The sequence below is a fragment of the Sphaerodactylus townsendi genome, linkage group LG13 (genome assembly GCF_021028975.2).
Source record: "Sphaerodactylus townsendi isolate TG3544 linkage group LG13, MPM_Stown_v2.3, whole genome shotgun sequence".
NCBI classification, from domain to species: Eukaryota; Metazoa; Chordata; class Lepidosauria; order Squamata; family Sphaerodactylidae; genus Sphaerodactylus; species Sphaerodactylus townsendi.
Window position 1 is genome coordinate 35071008 of NC_059437.1, and position 23191 is coordinate 35094198.

At 44.9% G+C, this 23191-nt stretch overlaps 1 protein-coding gene across 2 annotated transcripts in view; it reads right to left on the bottom strand.

The window, feature by feature from the left end:
* Positions 1-1673: 1673 nt before the first annotated feature.
* LIMK2 (LIM domain kinase 2) overlaps positions 1674-23191 on the bottom strand; it is a 42110-nt gene continuing 20592 nt past the window's right edge. For both annotated transcript variants that reach the window (XM_048514489.1, XM_048514490.1), the window contains 14 exons: positions 21586-21721; positions 19285-19394; positions 17967-18155; positions 16661-16766; positions 15978-16174; positions 15027-15213; positions 9303-9389; positions 8851-8982; positions 8390-8446; positions 7682-7747; positions 6191-6365; positions 5179-5234; positions 4313-4470; positions 1674-3487 (listed from right to left, as the gene is read on the bottom strand). In XM_048514489.1, coding sequence (XP_048370446.1) covers positions 3331-3487; positions 4313-4470; positions 5179-5234; positions 6191-6365; positions 7682-7747; positions 8390-8446; positions 8851-8982; positions 9303-9389; positions 15027-15213; positions 15978-16174; positions 16661-16766; positions 17967-18155; positions 19285-19394; positions 21586-21721 — 1813 coding nt within the window. In that variant the 3' untranslated portion in view covers positions 1674-3330. The remainder of the gene's footprint in view (positions 3488-4312; positions 4471-5178; positions 5235-6190; positions 6366-7681; positions 7748-8389; positions 8447-8850; positions 8983-9302; positions 9390-15026; positions 15214-15977; positions 16175-16660; positions 16767-17966; positions 18156-19284; positions 19395-21585; positions 21722-23191) is intronic.

Sequence of the window (23191 nt, forward strand, 5' to 3'; positions counted from 1 at the left end):
ATACTATGTTGTTCTGGTTGGAGCAATGTCATAAGGCAGCTACCAAAGTTGACCTGCCCAAGAATAAAAGTTTGGCTGCTCCCCCTCCAGAACCTTAGTACAAGCCTCTGCAACATCAGTGCCTGTTCTTCAGCTGTCGCTTCCCCCTGCTGAGGCACTGACAGGCCCATTGACGGAGCCTCCAACAACTCTAATAAGGTTGGTGCTTTTCATCTGCCAACAACACAAGTCTAAGAAGCCACAGCAAGTACTAGTGCTGACCAGTGGTGGGACTCAAATAATTTAACAACCGGTTCTGGTGGTGGGATTCAAATAATTTAACAACTGGTTGTTTACAAGCACCATTTTAACAACCGGTTCTGCCGAAGTGGTGTGAACCTGCTGAATCCCACCACAGGTACTGACCCACCCATGCCCCAATTTTCCTTGCCTGGAGGAACTTCCAAGGCAAGCGGGGGGGGGGGGGGGGGGGACAAATAATTTTACCACTGGGAGGGGCTCTCCTTTTCCCTCACACCCATCCTCAACAGGGCTTCACTTAACCCAGCTATTATGCTTGAGCAAGGACATTAATTTGAAGGGTGGGCGGAGAGCAATGCAACAGACTGGGACAAAACTCCCTCTTTCACAGATGCATCATAACTGTGGAGCCTGGTTGCTATTTTCTGAATCCCAGAACTATTCACAGGGGCAGCCATTTTAACTCTTCTAGGACTAACCATTCACCATCCAACTTCAGCTCTTATGCTGCTGCTCTCCCCTGCTGAAGCACCAGCACGGACTGGGAGTGGATGGCTGCCCCTTTCCCACTCCAAAGCACAGGTGCCAAATGGACCCAACCACACAGCTGCCCGTCACTCAGCTGAAGTTGCTGAGTCACATCAGCAGCTGATGATCAGCTCTGCAGGGCCAAGAGACCTTGGCAAATATATGCAGCTCTGTAAACTCTTCTAGAGTAAGACAGATTGTTGTCTTCTTTCAGATAGGATCCCTTCAAGTAGATGGGGTCGCATATTTTGTGCTCAGAGCTAGTGCTGCTTCCCCTGCCTGCACAGAGCAGCCACTCGGGGCTGAGAAATCTCTTTAGATCCTAGCTTCTGACTCGGGTGCCAACAGGACCTCCTTAAGATCAACAGAGCCTCTGGATTCTCTGGGGATACTGTACCAGATGAAAAGCTAGTGGAGATCAAGGAAACTAAGAAGCCAATGACCTCTTCTTCCAAACAAGGTAGGAAGAGATCAAATCAAACTGAATTGCTGTTCAGAAGTGGCAGGTACAATCCACAAACCTAAAACTGTAATCCTCCTTTTTTCCATTTGTCACTAATCATAAAACAAGAAATGCAAAGCAAAACCACCATTATTTGTACAATGTACTGTGGATTTCAGTTCCTCTCTAAGTGGGAAACCCTTACTCATGAAGAGCACTCTCTTTCCATCAGTATCCATTCCCTAATATCCATACCTCATTGGTGTACACTGCCTATTACATCACCTGCAAATTCCCATAGACCCCTATACAGCTCCTCAGCCAGTCTTTAAAACAATTAGGGCCAGAAGGCCCTGGTCTGCTGTCCTAAGACAAAGGACATAGCCTCATCTTGACACTGCTGTGGTCCCCTGAAGATGTAGATCTTTACCTCTCAAATTCAAAATAAGTACCAACCAAGCGCTGCATTCATAGGATAGAGTTTATTATTGCTTTTAATTTAGTCATAGAACATTTTGTTGTGCAATCACAAGAGCCCAGAATTTCCTGAACACATGATCCAAGTTTTTCCTAAGATGGACAGAGTGTCCATTTCATCTCATTGTATGCAGATGAGAGGGTGGGAACAAAATCTGACCTAAAGATGCTGGACCTGGCAAATTCTCTCCACTGTCCCACCACAGGGAAAGGGCCAGTGTCTTTTAAAAACACAGATTAAGCACAAAAACTTGAGTATTAAAAGACTTGGCTCTCTAGAGATAAGAGGATTCATGGGTTTTGAGTACTCGAAGCAGAAAGTTCTGGTTCTCACACTCCACACCAAGCCCCAAGGCTAGATAAGGAAAGAACAGCAAGAATTTACTTTGAAAGGGAACCAAAAGCAGGTTCAGATGTCAAACTGGGTTTTCCCAGGAGTTTGGATGCTGTCTCGTAACAAGGAAAAAAAATCTAATGAGGTCAACCATGTAGTGAATGAGCCACATTCCCAAGGAGGCATGCCAGAAATTGTTCCTACTCCTTTGAAAACAGGGACATGAATACAGAGCCCAAACGCAGCAGGGAATAGGCAGTAGCGTTCCAAGAGTGCAGTTCTGGCCTGGAGGGGAAGGGTGGGTATGACTGACAAGGCCTGAAATGGAGGACAGAGGTAGTCGTTATTGCCATACATTATAACTTCAAATCCGTGGTCCCAAATAAAAGAAGCATCTCATTCCCAAGACAAGTCTGAGCAGTGTCAAGATGCAAACGGCTCTTCGCTCACACGCAGCACATCAGGCTCTCGCTTATGTAGTTGCCATTCCCACACCCGTTATGCCACATAGGAAACCTTCAAATGGAAAGTGTTTGGGGCACTGTTGGTATTCAGGCTGGGAGATGACTTCACCTGTTCACCCCACAGTGTATAGGGCCATTCCCATGGACACACGCAGCCCCCGAAGACCCCTGCCGCCACCACAGCGGGGCAGGCTGATGGTATCCGGTTCTCAGCAGTCTGTGTAGTGCTTTTGAATGTCTCTTTGGAGGTATCTGCAGATGTAGTGTGAACAGACGTCAAGAAGTAGGGCAACGTGCTGTGGAGAAGATTTGTGTTTGAGCTGCTCCAGCAGAGGCATTTTCTGATTCCAAGAGCTGCAACCGGAAGGCTAAAACTCCTACAAAGTTTCTTACTAAGTAGCTGGGGTTTTAGTCAAGCTTCATTGGATCAGGGAAGCAGAGTTGTCTGGAAGCAGTACTTCTGGGTTCCTTGACAGTTCTACCACCTCAAACATGGTAGCACTCCCTGGGGCAAAAACACCCACACTTCTTCACAACTTGTAGTCTATTAAAGTTCTAAGGCACCACAGTAATAAAATGGCCTCCTAAAAAAGGAGGCCTCAAGGGTAGTGTTTCCAATCAGTTCAAAGTAGTTACTGAAGCCACTGGAAGGCAAGCCCCTCTCCGTGCTTTGCTACCAGAATGTGCCACAAGTCCACAGGAGAGAGGTGGAGAAAGTTGAAGATGGAGGAAGAGGCCAAAAAAATCAAGCCTGCCTTATTAATGCCCTGGTGAAGTATGTGAGGAGCAGTTCTTGCCTCAAAAGCTGCCATCGATGGAAAAGATGCAGGAGAAAGTCACAAGCACTAAGTGAAGTTTCTGGGTAGCTCATCCCGGATCAGCCCATACTGTGTGCTGATATTGTGGTCCAGTTCCTCCAGTTCTGAGGGAAGAGGGATTCCCAGTTCTCCCAGATAGAGAGAGAGAGCTTCAAAGGAATCCTCCAGTTTTGAAAATGGGGGCCTTAGAAAGAAAGGCAGAGAAAGAAATTAACACAATCTAGCTACAGCCCAATCTAACACAATCTAGCAAATAGCCCAGCTACCTTTGGCAAGACAGAAAGGGAATCTCTTCTAGATTAACCTGGAAGCTTATTTTACTATGTAAACAATAATTAGAAACAGAATGAAACAGCCTTCGGATGCTGTCATAAATTCAAAGGCATTTGGAACATTGCTTACTGTCAAACCCAGCAACAGAATTTTTGGACCCCAAAAATTAAACTTCAAGGACTGCAGCAAACTAGACTAACTGGCCGTTAACTACCGGTAATAGAATTTTTAAAAATCCAGCATGCAAAATGGACAGCAGATAATCAAATTCAATACAGTACAGAAATCAAATGAGTATAGTAAAATGTAATGTGACTGGTTATACTGTTTTTGTGCTTTAAGTTCTCCTATGGCATTGAAATGTTTTATGAACACTGCTAAATGCTGACACCTACCTTCCCTTTAAAATAATAGATAAAAAGGAGAGGTAAACAGAATGAGCTGACTTGGGGTTGATTTGGACAAAGGAAGAATTATCAAAGCCTTGGAGCCATTAGAAGCCCTTCAATCATGCTCTTATTTTGCAGAGCTTCTTTGCCCTCCACTGAAAGCTGCCATTGGTAGAATAAATTATTCTGGAGGCAAGGAAGTTGGCCCTAATGGTGAGCACTGCAGCCAGGGGAGTCCACTCACCAAGTTGGCAATGTGGTTGAGAGACAGAAATGCCTTCATCAATCACCACTGGGAATTCCTTTTGTCAACCCCTCAAAAGGCATTTGCTGCCCCGCAGTCTTACCTACTCTCTGGCTCCAGTCTGCAGCAGATGGCTGCCAGGGGGAAGAAAGCAGGAGGGCAGTCCGCAGGAACAAACTTCTCCCAAAAGAGCTTCACATTGAGTCCAAAATCCAGTGTCCGAGGGAGGCAATCTGGATCAGCATACACTTGCCCTATGATCTAGAGGGCAGAAGCAAAAGCAGTTAATGAGTCCTAATAATAAAGACCCGACAGATATGGGATGTGGCAGTACTGTGATCTGTGACTACAGCAGGAATTAGATCAATTCAGCAAAAGAACTGCAGGAAAGAACAGGTATTGCGGTGCAGATAAACTATTCAAAATCCTAACCCAACACTCTCACCACTGGCTCTGGTCCCACAGGACTCTCTGGTATCACCTGTGGCCATGGTGGCAAACCTTTGGCACTCCAGATGTTATGGACTACAATTCCCATCAGTCCCTGCCAGCATGCCTTATAGTTTTACAAAGATCTAGAACAGTGGTGGCAGTGCTGGCAGGGGCTGTAGTCCATGAACATCTGGAGAGCCAATTGGCCATGCTGGCAGGGACTGATGGGAATTGTAGTCCATAACATCTGGAGTGCCAAAGGTTCGTCATCACTGACCTAGGGTCACTTCCACAGAACCTATTGCTGAAAAACCCTGAAGTCTGGTGATGTAGACATGCTGATAAACAATCTCCATCTATGCCTTCTGGGGCATCTGCCTCTCTCTTAGGCCACTGCCCATTTGACCTAGTTAAGGGGCCAAATTAAACCAGGCTAAATTACCTATTTAGAGGTAATGTGGGTGAAAAAAGCTGATGTGCTCCCCACTCTTCATGGAGTTTGGGGGTTCTGTTAGTTCCTATATAAGTAGGACTTACCTCACAGAGTACAATGCCAAAAGAAAAGATGTCCACTGTCTCATCATAGCTCTGCCCTGTATAAAAATATAAAAGATTAATTAAAAGGTAGGCAAATATGTAGCACCAACATAGCAAAAAACAAACTACATGGATGTGGGAGCAACTGAGCTTAGGATGAACATTCCCCTAGACCAGTGGTGGCGAACCTATGGCACTCCAGATGTTCATGGACTACAATTCCGATCAGCCCCTGCCAGTATAGCCATACTGGCAGGGGCTGATGGGAATTGTAGTCCATGAACATCTGGAGTGCCATAGGTTCGCCACCACAGCCCTAGACTGAATCAAAAAGGTAAGGAGAGAGAACAGTGACTGGGGAGAAGAACACACAGGAGATTTTGGCCCCTTTTCAGCATGCGATTTTTAAAAAAGATATTATTTGTATCCTGACTTTCTTCTGTGCAGCTCAAGGCAGCATAGATGTTTCTCCTGTCCCTCATTTTGCAGTCATAGCTATGCAGCTCTCTCAGCTAGACAAGGTGGAGAGTTGTTGACTTGCCCAAGGTTACCCGGCACACTTCAAAGTCAAGTAGGGGAATTTCTTGCAGGCAGATTAATTGAGGATAGGTTCACAGTGACTAATAAGTGCCAGATAAAAACTCCATGAATAGAGGCAGTATATTGCTGAAGGCCAGATACTGAGAACACAGAACAAAGTTATTCATCTATCTAGCTGAGTGTTTCTACTTTGGTCCGCAGCAGGTCTCAAGGCCTTATGCAGAAAAAAGTCTTTCCAAAGCTGCTAATAGAAATGATTCAGCTACAGATGACAGGAACTAAATCCAGGATCTTCTGCATGCATCGTAAGAGGGTTATGCCTTAACTGTTACTCTAGTAGGCAGGAGTTTAAAACAAGCCAGAAAATTGCTACATAAAGCAAAGGCATACTCAAATATCTGGAGGTCAGAAGCCCCAGCCAGTCAGCTAGAAATATCCAGTTGTGGCACCTGCTAAAGATCAGGCCTCTTACCATTCAGCATCTCTGGTGCCATCCAGTAGGGGTTTCCAACCACAGTGTAGCGCTTTTTCCGATCACTCTTACGCAAAGTTCTCTTCTTGGCTGATGGCTTTTCCAGGATTGGCTTCTTCTTCTCTTCCACAATCAGCCTGGACAGGCCAAAGTCAGCAACCACAACTGTTCTGTCCTGGAGCCAGACGAGAGCATCAGAGGCTACTCTGACTTTCCTGAGAAATTATCTATTACAGGGGTCGGCAACCTTTACCACCCAAAGAGCCATTTGGACCTGTTTTCCATGGCTCCGAAGATCTACCGAGCCGGAGAGGCGGCTCCACATGGAGCCGCCTCCGGTTCGGCCCCTCCACTCACCTTTCCTTCCAGTGCTGCTCTGGAGGGTTGGAGGGACACGCCCACGCTACCCTCCGACCTCCAGGCCACATGGAGCCGCAGTATAAGGCTGAAAGAGCCGCATGAGGCTCCGGAGCAGCGGGCTGCAGACCCCTGATCTATTACATCCCAAATTTCCCCATAAGTGTCAAAAGTATGTTTGTTTTTTTAAGGCTCACTGCCAATAATGCACATGACACCACTAAGACCAGGCTTAAAGAAACACAAGATGCCAGCAGCATACATTTCCCTGTACGATTAAAGCATATTCATTACAGTGCATTTAACTGCCTTACACCAAACCAGGCCAGCAGGCCATCTAATTCATACTATGACTGTCTGCAACTGTCCTGTGTGGGGAGGTGAAATTCTGTAACCAATATCCATCAGCAAGAAGCACCAGAGATATGAACTTGAGAGCTTGAGTGCAGAGAACCTATGCTCTACCACTGAACAAGATCCTCTTCACCTTGTTAACAACCTAGAACTGTGGCGGAAGGAAGCCTGACTCTTCAAAGAAGGATCTGGCTGGTTCCAACAAGTCACAGATGTTTTCAGAATCTACAAACTGATCTACAAAAGATAAATACAGGGCACACTCCAACACCTCTCAACTGACCAGTAAGTAGATGGCCAACGATGCTTACTTGCAGCATGCTCATAGGACTGTTCCTTACCAGAGCAACTTATGGAATATTTTGAAGTTTTCTGTTTGCTTCGTTTGCTAAACAACAATTGTTATATTATTCTGATGTACACAAATAGAGAGAGATTTCCCTGGATACTTCCCTTTGTGCATTAATCCAACATGACAGAACTGAGCTACAGGAAAAGGATGAATGAGGAGAGGAATCATAGGACAGGCAGGCAGATCAGCCAAAACATTCTGTGTAGACTAATTAGGGGAACCCAAACAAATCACCTACAGTCATCAGCTTGGCAGCTCAATCCTTATGCAAGTTAACAAAGAAATCAATTCTATCATGTTCAACTGGCTTACTTCCACTGACTGCACACTAAAAAGAGAAACACTTCCTGACACTCAAAAAGCAGTTCTGGGTACAAGGCCAAGAACTAATTGGAGGAAGGACGCAAGAGGAAGCAGCAGGAACTCACCAGTTTGATCAGGCAGTTATGAGAATTCAGGTCTCGGTGAATGATGCACATCGAATGCAGATAAGCCTGTAGAAAGAAAGAGAGACAGGCAGGAAAAAGATGCATTTGCAACATACTGTTTGCCAAGTGAAACCTTTCCATTTTACAAGATCCTCATGGGCCACGTTCCTCCCACAACTAAGCTCTTTCTCCTGCCATTCTCATTGGTGAAAGTGGTGGCTGAGATTGAAGTCCCAGAGACCAATTCTGCAAAAGGCAGGCAATGGCCTCCTGCTTCCTGGAAGGCACCAGACAGACTCAGGTGAATACTCTGTCTGATTGAAGGGGAAAGGTCACTTGACCCAGGAAGGCAGGCAGCATTTGCACATCTCCAGCACAGCAACAGCCCAATACAGTGCTTGTCTTTGTACAGCTTCATGGCAATTGTGCCTTGTGAAAATGCTCTGGTGCTGCACATAAACTAACAGGAAGCCTAAGCGTCAAGTGTTAATGCTGGAAACAGTTTAGTCCAGGTCAGGCCTTCCTGAGCCAGTGGAGTAGCTATTTTTAACATCACAAAATGCAGTTATTACAGGGTGTTACGCTAAGTTTTATGAAGGACAGAAAGCTCACGTCTTACATTATTTCCTTCGCTCAGCAGCTAAAATCTCTGAGGCCTCCAAATCTAACCAATCTAACCCAGTGGGCAATCTGGGAAAGGCAACTCACCATTCCTGAGGCAATTCCTTTGGCAAAGCTGACCTTCTGCTGCCAGGGGAATGGATCCTACAGAATAAACAACAACCTCCAATAGTTTGCTTTTCAAGACAGAAATATAAATGTGACTACCTAAAGAGGCGTAACAGCTTAGAGGCGTAACAGCTAAGTCAGCTAAGTCTGGCACCCAACTTCCCTACCCCCAACTCACTACAACAGATGCGTTAAGTGCTATGCCAATTGTGTAGTATGATTGAAGACATGCTTGCAAACAATTCATGCCCCGTGACAGACTCCTGCCTCTCTCTCTTCCTCAATGCCATTTTGCAGGCTATTTTTTTAAAAAAACCCATAACCTATATCCTCAAGAAAACAAATGCTTTAATAGCCAGCTGCTTGCCACTGCCTGCTGACCTTTTCTCCAAAAACCCGTCAGCCAGCCACCCAAGACTGCCTTTGTAAGGTTATCTCACCACATTCCGGAGAAAGTCCTTCAGAGTCCCTCCTTCAATGTACTCAGTCAGAAGATTCAGTTTCTTGTCCTTGTATAACACACCAATGAATTTCAGCACATTGGGATGGTCTAAGCTGCGCATCACCTTCACCTGGAAAGACACAGCAGCCTCAGTTCCCACCAGGAGAGATTGGTATGTGCTCTGGAAGTGGTTACACTGGCCCATTTCATGATTCTGCCCTGCTGTAAATGCGAGGGGCAATGCCAGACACCACAGCATTCAAGCACAAGATGGCACAAGGCCAGACCAGAATCCAAACTCAGGTTTGCTAGCCGATCCATGAGGGTACCAGACAGCTCAGCAGCTTTGCGTTCTTTCAATGAACTCCAACAGAAAATAGTTTCTGAGCAGCTTGAATGCATCTCAATCTGAACAAAAAGAGGCATGGAAGCACCAGAGGTTGTGCCTACCTCCGTCAAGAAGGTCTTTTGCGTCTCCTCATCGCACCGGATCAGCTCCTTCATCACCATCACTTGCCCTGTTGCTTTGTGAGTCACCTGAATCATAATAAATAATAAAAATGTTTAAATTGATGCAAGACGCTTGTTTTAATAATTCACAGCATTTGTATCGTCCCTTACAGGGCTCCAGGACTTTAGTCTGAACACTGTGGAGGGAAGCCAGCAGTATTACCCCACATATTGCAGAGAGAGGGCTGTAGAGCAAAGCCTGCCCAAGACCACTCTGTGCAGTCCATGACAGATGAGAGATCTGAAGTGCCTTCACAGCTCACGCTTCTTGGCTGTGCTACATCTATTCTCCATTGAAGAAAAAGATAAAGGAGAATTACAAATATTTTCCAAACCAAGAGATGCAGCCATGGCTGGGATTCTGCACAGGTCTTAAAACCGCACCTAAGCCTGGTTTCACTGTTTTAGGTCTGCTGATTCCAGGCTGCCCACCTTTGACAACTGGCTACCCTGATTATATAAACAAGGTCTTCAGGTACCCACAATGAAAAGCTATTATGACAAATGGGCACAAGAAGGATTGGAGTCTTCAACAGTGCTCACACCAATATATGCATTCCGCCATGTACATGCAAAGTGTTCAACACAGCTCTGACCTCAATACCCACAGATATGTGCCACATGAATACAGGCACGCTAAAATGCCAAACTGTTGCTTGCAAGACTCACAGAATAATAAGTTTGCATTCATGTACAAGACCTGCGAACTTAACTCTCCATCCCCGCTCCCTACAGTACAGGCATGCACACTTTCAAATGGTTGTGATACATCTACGAATATCAGGAGTGTGTGAATGAGACTGACTTCATTGGTCTCTCCTATTCCATTATGGCTCTTCCTTCTCAGCAAAGGAACCACAGGGGTATAAAATGGGTTCAAGAGCATGAAGAAGCCAAAGAATTTTTCAAAACTGTAACTTAAGAGTCACAAAAGTATGGCACTTTTGCGTCTCCTCATCGCACCGGATCAGCTCCGGTCACAGTAATTTTATTTTATATTTTAAACACACAAGCCTTATGAAAAGTGCAGTTGTTGTGGGAAACTGTTGTTACAAGCAGCCAAGGTTCCCCTTAAGAGCCCCATCCCTGGATCATACAAGAGCAGCAAGGACAAGAGGCCCTTGAACTGGGGCTGCTCCTCTTAACATCCAGCATCCATGTTTTGAAGCATCACTGCAAGCCCCTTTCAAAAGAAGCTAGCTCTGGCTGCACGAGTAAGGAAGTATAACAATATGGCTGTTGCAGGTTTCTGCGCTGTGTAGCCGTGATCTGTTAGCTTTTGCTCCTAACCGTTCACCCACAACTGTGGCTGGCATCTTCAGAGGCACATCACAGTCCCTTTGTCAGGGACGGAGAGAGGGGGAAAGTGCCCGGTGCACTGGTGCACCCTGCCATGCCCACATCATGCCCCCGGAACGCCCTCTCCACCCCCCTGCAGAGGCACACGCCCATGTGTCACTCACACCCCTGCCCCCTTGGAGCTATGCCTCTTCCCTTTATGTATCAGAGTATCCACCGAGAGCTCTGCAAGATGGGATGGGTGGCTGGGTCCACACCGACTGCACCTCACTTGCAGTGGGGAGCTCCTCAGGTTTTTTTATGCAGCACTATTGATGAAGACAGAGTTGCGTACAATACAAAACCAGTTCTCACCTTTTAGTTACAGTCTAAAAGCAGATCTATGATAGCCAAAGGGATGGGGTGGCCAGGATAAACGGGAAGGACATGCATTCAGTCTTGCTTACATGCACTTAGCCTGAATTTCAGTCAAGGGAGTAGGGTGAGCAGCCAAGGTGTTCTGTCACAAACAATGCACAGCAATAATATATGGGGAATATATGTTACAGTGTTGCTTTTTAAAAGGGAGAACATGAAGTTTCCTAACACTACTCACACAACCCCAGTAAATTCATGATGGGATAACTGCTCCACAGTCTTGAAAAAGAAGGGGAGAGGAAATGGCAATTCTGGGGAACACGGCGATTCAACTGGGTTGAGCATGCAGAAGTTCCCTGCTGCACTTTAGTGAAAGTGGTGTTTACTGGCATTAGAACAGACTGGGCTGACTCCAGCTTCTCCAGAGGTTCTCGAGACCTTCAAATTCAACAGATGAACTAGACAGGGCTCATTTTAGACCCGCTAGTTCTGAAAACATCTAGGATCAGGAAGTGCGAGTTGCCTTCAGCTTCAGAATCTGCCTCCCCATTTATTTTCCCTACTCCCCCCCCCTTTTCTCAGTTTCATTTTCCTTATCTTTAAGTTTTCTTTTTTCCTTTTTCTTCATAATAAGACTTTAAAGATTTGAAGTTTTCCTTCAGTATATTAATTATTGCAGATCCCTGTAATTTCTTGTTTTTCTTTCTTTTTCTAAATCTTTTTCTCTTATCACTGTATTGTTTTGCAAACAAATATAATTTTATTTTTAAAAAAGGAAAAAGGTAAAGGGAGACATGCTTGGAAATTCCTTATAGGAGTAATCACACAATGTTTTCTGGGGGGCAGCTTATTCTACAGTACCAGTTATCCTCCCCTCACATGCCTTATAGTTTTGCAAAGATCTAGAACAGTGGTGGCCAGGTTGGCAGGGGCCATGAACATCTGGAGAGCCAATTGGCCATGAACTTGTAGTCCATGAACATCTGGAGAGCCAATTGGCCATGCTGGCAGGGGCTGATGGGAATTGTAGTCCATGAACATCTGGAGAGCCGCAGGTTCACCACCATGGATCTAGAATCTCAAGCTCTACTCATTTGCATTTTTAAAAACACAAACGCAAATTCTACAGGGATTTTTTCCTTTTCTTCTTTCTCCCTGCAAACAAAGTGCTTGCTGAGGACAGGGACTGTGGTGTGTGCAATTCCCAATATCAGTGTTTGGGAAAATTTGTAGGTATGGTCAAAAACATTACATTTTTCTGCATTAAGTGGGATTTCCCCCTAGTATGTAGAAACCTCCTGCTTTCTTGTAGCTAGCTCCATTGTACTGTTTGCCTTATGAGTAAAAGTGACCATTCACCTTAAAGAAGACTCTTAAGGAATAAAGAGAGGGGAACAACACAGGCAGTCATTCCATCTCTAGAATATCCCCCTCCAAGATTCTATCTGACTGCATGCTACTTTTCACTCCCTTTTTTTCTTGAAATGATTTCCAACTGCAGATGGTACAGTGATTGTAATTATTCCACAGTGGGAGAAAAGGGTGAGCATGCAAGAGAGTGAGTAATCAGCAAATTCCGCTGTTTTGTTTATTTTATTTTTTTACCCATTCTGTATAGTGTGTGGTGGATGGTGTGTGTGTGGTGGCTGGTGGCTGGACGTGGGTCGTCGTCACCACAGCTATAAAACAATTACCAGTATTGGCTATGCGTAATATAAATTCTAATAATGTAAAGAATATAAATATTATAAAGAACATTGCTAAATGACTTCCACTATAACATTCTGATTTTTTTCACACAAACTAAAAGTTATATTGACATATTACCATTTTTCAGAGTTGCTGTGATAAAACTGTTAAGGAAAGAATATGTGAGATGGGGAAACCATACATGTTCTGTGCTCACTGGATTTAAAATGTAAGAAACCAACCTAGACTATTTGGTTCAGTTCAGCTTCGTTTGCCACTAAGTCACACTAGACTACTGGGCAACTGGGACTTTATTTGGCTTTAGGCAAAGGCCGTAGGGGAGAGGGGGCGAATTGCCAACCAGGCATGAAATTAACTTAAAACCTCCACCCATTATTACGCACACCTCAAGTTCTCATTGTATTCAATTCGATTTTGCATTTTTACAGACTTGGCATGGGGATTCCATTGCAGGGCATGCACAAACATGAGACCACAGTTAGTCACAGGACTCTTAGCCCAACCAGAATGCGCAGGACAAGGCATGCTACAGACAGCGAGAAGATCTGGCTTACCTGGACCTGCTATTTCCTACCCAGAGAAGAGGAGGAAACAAGCTTGTTAGTAAAGAAAGGTGCCCAAAATTGGAACACGGTCACAGACAATCAAGACAGGCCCCATTTATCAGAAGGATTCAACAACAAGCAGTTGGGGATTTTCCCCTATCCCTTGTGCTGGATTCAAAGCTCAAGACAACTTGCTCGCTCACCCTTTAGGCTGTAAATACAACCTAGCAATTCTCCTTACAGCAATGCTCAAAATATCAAAAGCAGAATGGGGGCTAGTGTATTCAGGGTGGTGAGCACAATCACAGTGCTGCTGTAGGAGGTGGAGTCACCCCTCAGAGAACATCCAAAGTGCTAGGGAGAGGAGGGGTAATTTTAAAAAATATACAGGGAAAAAGGAATGGTGGTGGCTGCTGCCAAAGGAATGTAATTTTAATCTTTACAGTCAATCGGATCTCCAGTGTCCTATCAGAAGATGTGCTGGGCAAGAGGCCCACTTAGCTCCACCCATTTTCTGAAAACACTTGATGGGCACCAGGTCAGGTGATAACAAGCACCAGGGCATCATGCTGGGGACACCTGCACTACAGAGTACATTACTGAAGAATATTCTGCACCCCCCAACCAAGAAAAGAATTAGCCAACACAACATAGATTAACTCCCAAAGGCCCAACACACTTTCTGGGGCCACACTCTTCATGTTCCCATTTAAAAGGGGGAGAGCAGATGCCAAACAGTCACTTGCTTAAGACTGTGAAAAGAGGTCACAGGGAGCTTCAAGACTATCTCAGCAAACCCACGCACAAAAGGGGCAAAGATGAACAACAGTCAGGGTCATTTTACAGAACCAGACCCAAGGAGAAGGGAGCAAGCAGAGTTTCCCTTCATATTTTTCTGTTCTTTTGAATGGGTTGCCCTGCACCTGTGGAAACAAATAAAAAGGCAATATGGGCCCAGTGACTGGGCAGAAGTCCCAGAATTACTGAGGCTTCTTCCGCACAAGCAAAATAATGCATTTTCAAACCACTTTCACAACTGTTTGAAAGTGGATTTTGCTATTCCGCACAGCTTCAAAGAGCATTGAAAGCAGTTTGAAAGTGCATTATTCTGTATGTGCAGAATGAGCCTGAGTGAGTGGCTGCAGCTCCTTCTGATCAAGGTAATTACAATACACATTGTATGTTTGCAACACTTCTCCCACCTTCTGACAAGGATAAAAGGACTCCGGTCTCTGTTTCTAGTCTGCTGTGATGAAGGGAGCTTTAGCTTTCAAAAGCTTACATGCTGAAACTCTGGTCTCTGTGTTACTTGACTCAAATCTAACAACGTTCATCAACAGAAGATTTGACTCAAAACAGGCACTTTGAAAGCAGAGCATACTGATCACTTGCCAATGAAGTTCCCATTAGCTGCAGCTGTCATCTTACATGAACCTCAAGATTCACATCACTGTACTAAATATAGCTATGCAGGCTCTTCTCATCCACTCCATTTTACAATGTTGACACAGTGCACAATAGAAAGCAAATGGGTGCTTTTGAGAGCAAAAGGAAACCTGACAATCAATGCCAGCTGCATCACCCATTTGAAGGACCACACATGGAAGAGTGAACAATGAAACGCCACTAGGAGGATTCAGGTGAGTACCAGGAATTAGCTCTGGAGATAGCAACACCCCTAGTTTCTGTTGGGAGGCACACCCCCAAAAGACAACCTGTATGCCAGTGAGTACAAGTTTCTCCATGATCTCACCTTGATAGCTTGGCCAAAAAACCCTTTCCCCAACACCTCGCCATGGATCAGATCACAAGGTCGGAAGATCTGTTGAGAACAGCTGGTTGAGGAGCGGAGGGATTCAGAACGACTGATGTCACGACTGAGGATAAGTGGTTCCTTTGGGGAGCTGGGGCCTGGAGACTTAGAAATGCTGTTGCTTCGTCTGAAATACAAAAGAGAGCAAGTCATGACTGACAGTGAAGTCAAGAAGTATTTAACACCTTAGATATCTGAGTGGGAGGGGCAAAGAGACTAAGACTGCCCAGGCTGATGGGCTGCCCATATGCAAGATGCATACAATTCCCTTTTTCCAGGTTTCAGCTTTGTTTATTAAAATGTTCTACTGTAGCCTTCATTTAAGACAAGCTTACCAAGTCAGTCACTGAAGTCAGATTATCCCCAAAAGACACCAATTGAGCCTTCAAGCTGACACATGATTTTTTCCCAATTGCCACCAATAAAGTTAGAACCGACAAATTTATAAAATGCCCTTGTGGAAACTGCCAATGATGGTGCCCTTCTTGCCTTGTCCAGGAGCCCATTCCATAAACTTGGAGTCATAACAGAAGAGGAACGGGTACCTTGACCAAGAGGGCCACACCTGATGAATGGAGGGCTGAGCCAAAAGAAACTGAAGTGAGGACCTAAACTTCCTCACAGCCTCAGACAACAAGTATCCAAGTTTGTGTAGAGTTTGAAAAGGCAAGAACCAGCTCTTTGCATGGAAGCAAATGGGGATTTCCCCCCTCGCCTCAAGATCTATCCTGCCAGATTTCAGAAAGACAGGAGAAAAGGTTTTCATTTGACACCCTACCTAATTAACCATGCTCCAGATGGGTGACAAGTTCACCAAAAGCCAGACATTTACAACCAAAGCTATCTGGAGATGAGCAATTAAGACAGGGAAGCTTAACAGTGACTCAGTACCTGAGTGAGCGACGACGCAATGTTCCTTGAAGATTCTCCTTCAGATCCAGAGCAGAAATAGGACAGGGAGAGGAGGGCTTTTTAATGCGTGCGGGCAGTCGGGAGTCCAGGCGCAGCCTGCCCAAGCGCTGAGAGACGGGGTCATGCTCAATCAAGAGCTGAAGAGTTTGGCTTGTCTTGCGAATCAAGCCCTCCACCTGAAACGCAAAGATAGAGTTAAGGAACACTACTGGTGAGTGGAAGGAGAAGCATACGGATGCAACAGTGCATTCTTCCCTAAAAAGACCTAAGATGCAACCAGACATCAAATGCCTGATCTCTGTAGAGCCAAGGAGGAAAGATTATTACAGGCATCCCCATTAGCTGACACAAGCTCAGCAATAAGGATCCTTAGCCTTACAATGGAGTGACCTATTCTACTCATACATCTTATTTAAATTAAGCCACCCATAAGAGATGGAAGTCAGCATTATCTCAGATGCACAAGGCAACGTGATTTTGAGGAGTCAGATTACAAACACCGAGGCTCTGCTTTTGAGTTCAATGAGACAACGGAAGCCGTCTCATGTATCAGAATAAAGATCCCAGCTGTTCTATCCCAGACCTCAAACAATGAGCCAAGACTGGAGGAGAAAGTCAGCTGGAGACACTTCAGGATTTCCGGGGAGAAAACAAAAACATACCTCTTCTGTCTGTAGTGTGCGAATCGGGGTTCCGTTTATTTCTAAGATCCTGTCTCCAGGATGAATAGCATTCTGGACGTCGGGACTAATGTGCATTCGGTTAACTCTGAACAGAGAAGACAGTGTAGACTAAAGAAGCTGATCAGGAAAAAAATAGTTCTGGTTTCTTACCAAGCAACATACAGAGAAGATAAAAAGAAAAAAAACCCCAAAACCAAAAGAACTGAAGCCTCATTTACAAAATACACCCACAATGATTTTCTGAGATGCCAAGGAGCTAGCAAGCAGAAAGGCTATTTAAATTGGGATACCATAATGCATTCGCTTCATTGAAAGTCCACTTTTATTCTCATTGGCTTACATTGTTCTGTTCTCCTCTCCTCCATGTCATCTTCACAACAACCTGATGAAGTAGGTTATACTGACAGTGTGACTGGCCCAAGGTCACCCACCAAGCTTCCCACTGAGCTTCCAGAGCAGAGTGAGGATTCCAACCTGGGTCTCCCAGATTCTAGTCTGATATTCTAAGCACTGCATCACATTGGCTCTCCAGCATGCATGTGACCAAGGTAATACAACACAATTCATCAATAAAAGCAAGGATGGACAGCATGAGAGCAATAAGCTCGTCAGGATGGAAAGTGAGAATCATAAAAAAGAAGGGAGCAACAAGGAGGTCCAGAGTAGAATCTAATGCTGCCAGTGGGGTGGGTTCACAATCTCCTTTTCCAATTCTCCCCTCTTCTTGGTGATTGGTAATTTCAGTGCACCTCTGCACTGTAACCACAGTCAGCCTTTCAACTAGAGACTAATAGTCCACTTCTAGACTAGTCTCAGCTTCTGGGAACAGTGATGAGGATGCAATGTATCCTTGGTTCATGCCAACTGGACAAGGAGGAAGGATTTGCCTGGGTAGCATGAAAGGCTACAGGACACTCTCAGCACAGTTAGGGGATGGGAATCTTTATGTCTCAGCCAAATCACAGTGCACAGCCCCACCTTTGACTACTGATAGCAAAATAGCCCCATAAACACTATAGCTTTAGTCATAACACCAAGGAATGGAAATTGGGTCTTCAAAAAAATAACAGGACTCAACCAGTTATCGCCAGAAATAAATGCAAGATCACAGCTCTTGCATTTCTTGCAAGATCACAGCTTTCCAGATGAATTACAGTACCACAAAGATATCGGGTTTTATAAATTCAGTAGAAGAAGCTACAACTTCCTGATGCCCAAAATTTCTCAGCAAAGGCACTCTCTGGCATCAAGAGCCCCACGGACACTTGGTTAGATTTATACTTACTCTTGCACTTGGACGCTGGTAGCATAGTCTGAACAGCCGCTTTCGACAGCCACCGACAACCCTCTCTTGCCATCAGTGGCTGCCGGCATGGAGATGAGCGTCAGCGTGTAAGGCAGCTGCTCACATAAGGACTCCGTGGACAGCCTTTCTATCATGGGCGTCAGCACGATCTGGTTATGACATTTGCCACTGAACCACAGAGCAGAGAAAGTTACTGCAGTGACATTCTTTTATACATGCTGTTACTTTATGCAGAAAAAAAACCCTGTGGACATTATTGTTCCTCGGTGACTGGCCTCTAAGCCAAAGTGGCCCAACCAAACCTCTTCATCTTTGCCTACAGATCTCTATTGTAAGTTCAATGGCTACTGGCAGCCAATCCAAGTCAAAAGACTTCTGTATACCATTTGCTACAGTGCATGTACCCTTCACCAGCCAACAACCTCAGTCATCATACGCTGATGTGGACAGATGTAGTGTAATGAAAGATGGAAGCAAGGACACAGTGCCAGGAATGAAGGTTAAAACTTAGCATATTTCTGAGGCCAGTTCTGCCAGTGCACAGGGGTTGGGAGTGCAGTGAAAGCCAACCAAGGTTGGTTTTACCCCCTGGCCCACCCTGGAACACCCCCGACTATGCCGGCACAGCTTTCTGAGCCAGCAGGCCTAGGCACAGGCAACAGCTTTTGGATTGGGAGCCACCAAGCTGCATGGCACCAGTCTGCCAGGGTAAGTCTCCCCTTCACCGGCACATTTGCCCCTTGAACCAGTGGGGTGGGCACCCATGCTGCTCCATTAGTGGGTCCAGCTCACCCCCTTTCACCCCAGATTGAGCTGCCCATATTGTTTATTGACACTGGCAGCAGTTCTCCAGGCTCTGAAGTCTTTCACACCAGATCCCTGATCCTTTTAACAGGAAATGCTGGGGATTGATCTTGGGACATTCTATCTGCCAAGATGCTCTACCACTGAGCCACTGCCCCTCCCTGCTGTACCAAATCCTCCACTCTTGGGGGTTCCTAATCAGATGTGTCTCAAAAGAACCTTTTTATATTAATGTGACAATACAAAATTGTTATCCAGAGATACGAAGCTTTCACACTTGTTACCTTCAGAGAACAGTCTTGTATTGTACATTGGTACAGACCATCCTCTGAGGATATAAGCGAGCTCTTTTGCCCCAGTCTGTTCCTAACAGATAAAAGGCAGTCATGTCCCACTAGGAATTCAAAAGCCAATCCACTGGATAACAGGAGGAAAGGCTGACACAGGACAAACCCAGCAATAACAATAATAACCACTGCAGACTCCATCTTACCAGTAGAGAACAGAGTGTTGTACTAAAGCATACGTGTCACCGTCTTCAATTATCACTTTGCAGCTCATACAGGCAAAGCATTCTGGGTGGTATTTGTATTCACCAGCAACCTGCAGAGAAGTGATCCAGTTAGAGTTCATGAAGTAAGAAATAGAACAGAGTGCAAGTATCGCCCCATTAAGCCCAACACGTGTTCCCTGAATACCCTTGCCTAAAGAATGTTTCATTCCATTTACACCAAAGGTCCACTTGATACATCTTTGGTCAAGGAGTTAGATGCATGCACAAAATCAAATCTATTTTAGCCAGGAAGGAACAATATACAATCTGTCCAACAGCCTTCCAAAATACCAACTAACCTTCAAGACCCAAAGTATATTCCCTTGTTGGCATGGCTTTGGGCCTTAGAAGGTGGACCAAGCCAATTAAATAGTAATTTAGATCTTGTTTAGAAGGGACTTCAGGCTGCTGGAGGAGGAAGGAAACCAGCTCTCAAGTGTCATGGTTATGATCAAATATTCAGTTGATAGTAGCTTCAATGTATTATTGTATGGTTTATACATTTTGAAAATACCCCATGGGGCTTTGGGAGTAATAACAAATACAGTACTTTATTTTGGACAGCATTACATTGAGAATCGCTGCATTTGCATGTTGTACAAAAGAGATGGTAAACTTAAATGTAGCACAAAAATGCGTTAATATATATCATTCTGTCTTGGTCAAATGCCATTAGAAGTACATATGTATGTATCACTGGGAAGCCCTATTGTAGGGTCTGACAGCCTGTCACAAGGGTTCATTTATGAAGCAATTAGAAAAGTGAAGGTCTGGGGGGAAATGAAAAATGCACAAAAAAGTCACTCCGTCAGTTCCTTCTCCTGAATATTTATTTTCAGATTTTCACGTGGCAACACTAAAAATACTTCTATGAAATATTTTCTCTTTTAGGATGAATTAAATACTTAAAGCAAGGATTCACTCCCTTCAAACGTATGACATTATCAAAATGTATGGAGTTATCATTTGCTAATGATAAGTCCTTTGTATAAGGCAGACATATACATTTTCAATAATGCCCACACTCTATCTGGAAAACAACTGGCTAGCTGTGAGCAGAAGACAAAAAACAAGACAGCTTCTGGCAGTATTCTAGACCTGAAGGGAAAGAGGGCACAGAAAGGAGACCAGGGACACTAATGGTCCTTGGAAAATCAATCTTAGCAAGCAAGCAAAAGATTGTAAGTCATCATTGTAAGTTCAGACCACTACTGAACATTGTAAGTTCAGACCACTACTGAGCTCCAGTTGCGTGCCAACCTTTGGTCAAAGATCCTAATGTAGTACTCTGCCTCAGCCCAACCCCATAAGCAGGTACAAACTCCTGCTTGCTTCCTCCATCAAGTGCATATATCAGCACTTGTCCATCAGCACATGTCGGATTCTTCAGTGCAACATTATGCTAATGAAAAAAGCTGACACACTAGCTGAATTCAATGAGAGGGTGGGGGACTTTTCCTTCTTTGACTCCCTGACACCTCCCAATGCCAAGGAACAACTTAGCTCTACAGTCAATTACTTCTCTCCCAAGCATTATATGCCCCAACAAGGACATTCCAACCTAGATTCAGGCTTCCTACATTCATCCTGCCATCTCCCTGGCCTCTTGTATAACTCACCTGGAGATCACACACAGGGCAATGTCTGTGATGGGAATTCTAGTGTAAAGTAACCTTTCTCTAAACAAGCTCTTTGCACAATTATTACAGTATACTGTTCAGAACTCTCACAGACACTTCATCCTCTACAACCCCTGTGGAGAAATGGGCTCCTTCTCCCACCCCCTTCTCCTCTTCTCCAATCAGGTATCATAGATTTGGAGGACTTAAAAGATGCCAGAGGGACATCAGGAAAGGGACATCATGGTTGGAAAGGAAGTTGGGGAGCCATGACCTTCCCTAGTGGGGAGTTCCTCAAACGGTCAGGTGGTGGCAACGGTTTTACCCAGAGAGAAAGCTAGCCCTCCCCAGGAAAAGTTGGCAACCCCCGGGAGAGGCTTGGGAGCAGAATAGGGCCTGCCAGGCAAAGCAAGTCCATTCCGCCACAACCCCCACTGAGCATACAAGTAGCAATGCAACCTTACAGGTAAGTACAGGAGGGGAATCTCCCCCACTTCAAACCTGGTGTAAATCTCTCCACTGCTACCACCACCAATGTGTGTCTTTGTATTTGCTAAACAACCCTTCCTCCTTCAATAGTTACTGGCAGCATCTTAAAGGGAACAGATTTCTAGAGCCTTACCATCACAGGTCCAGTCATTAGCAAAGAGCAGCCGTGGCAAGATTCTCCAAACTTCCTCCAGTAGTCCTTGTGGCAATAGAGTTTCCCATCCTTTTCATAGTACCAGTTTGTGAGAAGGTCCTGACATTCAGAGCAGCTAGGAGACACAGTACAAGACTATAAACACCCACATAAACACTTTTTAAAACCTTACAGCCTGCTGTCCAACTATATTTTATTACAACACACACAGAGAGAATGCAAGTGCAAACTTGGCAACAAACCTCCACATTCAGAATATTTTTGATGCTTTCAGCCCCTTCATCTACATTACAAACAATTTGAGAAGGCAAAACACAAGCAAAAAAAGGAAGAGGAAAGCAACCCCGATGTGATCAGAATACACCCGAAACAAACTAAATGGGTCTCCTCAAGGGAGCAGGATCGAGGGAGAAGAAAGGCTGAGGACATACTTGAAGATCTGCTGGAAAGAATGTCAGAAAGCAAGCACCGAAGGATAAGGGATCAGCCAGAAGATTGACAAATGTTTGAACTGGATATGGCTGTGTCCTTATACACCATTTGTGTTCCTGCCTCATACTCTGAAAGCTGATGTGGAACCACCAGCACACATCAAAGCTAGAACCACCAGCACGTAACAGAGCTAGAAGCTGAATTCTGTGATGCTCCATGTTGTTCTGTTTTCCATTTCCAAAGACAGCTTCAGTAGCAGGAACAAATCTATCATTTCCATATCAGTCACTGATAACAATTAATGGGAGGTGAGAAGAATACAACAAATAATGCCCAAGTGGTTCAAGAGACATCAAAAAGCACCTCACCTACACTAAAAACTTTTAAACTGCAGCTAAACAGGAAGCAGTAAGGCTGATTCCGCACGGGCCAAAAACAGTGGTGTGAAAACGGTGTGAAAACAGTATAAACCCTTTTACACCATTTTAAACCTATTTACACCATTTTCACACCGTTTTCACACTGCTGTTTTTGGCCCATGCAGAATCAGCCTAAGTCTGCCTGCAAAGCCTGCAATTGGTTACTCCAGTAGTGAACTTTGCAGCTTCATGAAAAATCAGCATCAGGACAACCTTTCCAAATGCTGGAAGAAAAAATGCCATGTGGAAGTCTTCAAGACACTCTATGCTTCCAGGCCTCTTTGTTATACTGCTGGCCCTCAACAGATAGGCTAAAGTAGGCATCACGTAGATCCTCTGCTGCTTTCCCTCCCCTCATTATCATTATTCAGGCTCTTAACTGCAACTTGTGCTTGGTAGCATACTCCAGACTGGATGTCATGCTTCTTTTTTGATATTCCCTAAGGAAGTTTGGCAGCCCAGACTAGGTGCTGGCAGCCATCATGAGACCAGGTGTGCCTGGCAGCCAACCCCACCCACAGTGCCATGACACAGAACACCCCATCCCTCCAAGTGTTGTTTTAGAGCACCTGCATGGGTGGCACGAAGAGCTTTTCCCCACCCCCACGAGCCTTAGTGCCTTATTTCCATTGTTAGACTGCTCCTAGAATGCAAACACTTTTCTTAATGGGAAAAAGGAAGATCTCCTAGCCTCAACCTTATAGGAAACTTGTTACTAAAGGAGGCAGCTGAAT